At 58.3% G+C, this 1,545-nt stretch overlaps 1 protein-coding gene across 1 annotated transcript in view; it reads left to right on the top strand.

The window, feature by feature from the left end:
• The window catches only part of GSX2 (GS homeobox 2), a 935-nt gene extending 337 nt beyond the window's left edge, over positions 1 to 598 (top strand). The window contains exons 2-3 of the mRNA XM_010574568.1: positions 10 to 75; positions 258 to 598. Coding sequence (XP_010572870.1) covers positions 10 to 75; positions 258 to 598 — 407 coding nt within the window. The remainder of the gene's footprint in view (positions 1 to 9; positions 76 to 257) is intronic.
• The last annotated feature ends 947 nt before the right edge of the window (positions 599 to 1,545 follow it).

A 1,545-nucleotide genomic window follows, 5' to 3' on the forward strand; every position in this document is an offset into this window, starting at 1 on the left:
CGCATCACCCACCTGCCTGCGCCGCCACCACCTACAGCGTCAGCGACCCCCGGAGGTTTCACTGCCTCGGCATGGGTAGGAGACCTGCGGCCGCCGGGGAGGGGAGGGCGGCGGGAGAAGGGGTCCCCCCCGTTCCTCCCCCCCCGAGGGAGAGCGGCTGCCCCCGGGCGGAAAGCTGCGGCAGAATGTCTTTTCTCTCTCTCTCGCCCCCCCCCCTTCCCCCGTCCCGCTGAAGTTCGTGCTTCTCTCCCGTCCAGGAGGCTCCGATTCCAGCCAAATTCAAAACGGGAAAAGGATGAGGACAGCTTTCACCAGCACCCAGCTCTTGGAGCTGGAGAGGGAATTCTCCTCCAACATGTACCTGTCCCGGCTGCGGAGGATCGAGATAGCCACCTACCTGAACCTGTCCGAGAAGCAAGTGAAAATCTGGTTCCAAAACAGGAGGGTGAAGCACAAGAAAGAAGGCAAGGGCACCCAGCGAAACTCGCACGGCGGCTGCAAGTGCAGCACCAGCCAGGGGCATTATCCCCGGTCGGAGGACGAAGAGTCTCTATCCCCCTCATCGGCTACCGAGGATAAAGAAATCTCCCCGTTATGAGCCCGGCCCGGAGCTCCGCTCCCGCCGCCGGGTCCCAGCCCGGAGCGGGCGGCGGCGCGGCGGCTCACCTGGCACCGCTGCCCCGGGGACAGCAGCCCGCCGACCTGGAGCGGGCTGGCTCTCGCCGGCTGGCAGGTTCATTTCCATCCCTTGGCAGTCAGAGAGAGAGAGAGAGAAGTATATTTTTGGAACGTAAATGGTTTAGTCGTGAGAGTTAAGCTAAAACGTTATTTATGTAACCCCAGGAGCGGGCACCTGCTCTTCCTAACGTGTGACACCGGACTGGACTCGCACGGCCCAGGGTGCCTTCCTCCCAGGCAATTTAAAGGAGAAAAACCCCAAACTTATCTGGAACCGAAAGGCGAGACAGTTAAAAAACTGAAAAGCAAACAAAAACCTGTAGGGCTGAGAACCTCCTAGACGGACTTCTTAACAAAAATAAGAAAAGAAATAAAGATCGGTCGTTTGCGTTCGGGACGGCGGTGTGTCTGTGAATAGTTTTATATAAAATTTATATTTATATTTATTTAAATAAATGGGATCAGACGAGAATTTAATTTTTCTTTTCTTCTCCTCCCCGCCCCCCCAGGTGCCAGCCTAGTCCGAGGAGCGAAGGTGGGCTGGCTGGGGCAGGGTGCGTTTCTTCGCAGTGCTTTGTACGGTGAAAGCATTGGTGTATATGTGTCAGACCTCCGTAAAGACTAGAAATAAATGCCATCGGCTACTAACCCGAATACGTTTTCTGTTCCCCCGTGACTCGGGCCGGGTGGGGGGGGGGGGCGGAGGAAGGTGGGGGGACCCCGCTCCGGCCGAGCGGAATGCAAATGAATGCCGCTTTTCTGAGCCGAGCAGCTTTGTGTTCCTTTCCAGCCGGAGCCAGCGCACGCCCTCCCCGCGGCTGACAGCTTTCTCCCGTCTGCTCGCCCGGCGGCACCGCACCGGGGACA

The sequence above is a fragment of the Haliaeetus leucocephalus genome, unplaced genomic scaffold (genome assembly GCF_000737465.1).
Source record: "Haliaeetus leucocephalus isolate CR32 unplaced genomic scaffold, Haliaeetus_leucocephalus-4.0 Scaffold439, whole genome shotgun sequence".
NCBI classification, from domain to species: domain Eukaryota; kingdom Metazoa; phylum Chordata; class Aves; order Accipitriformes; family Accipitridae; genus Haliaeetus; species Haliaeetus leucocephalus.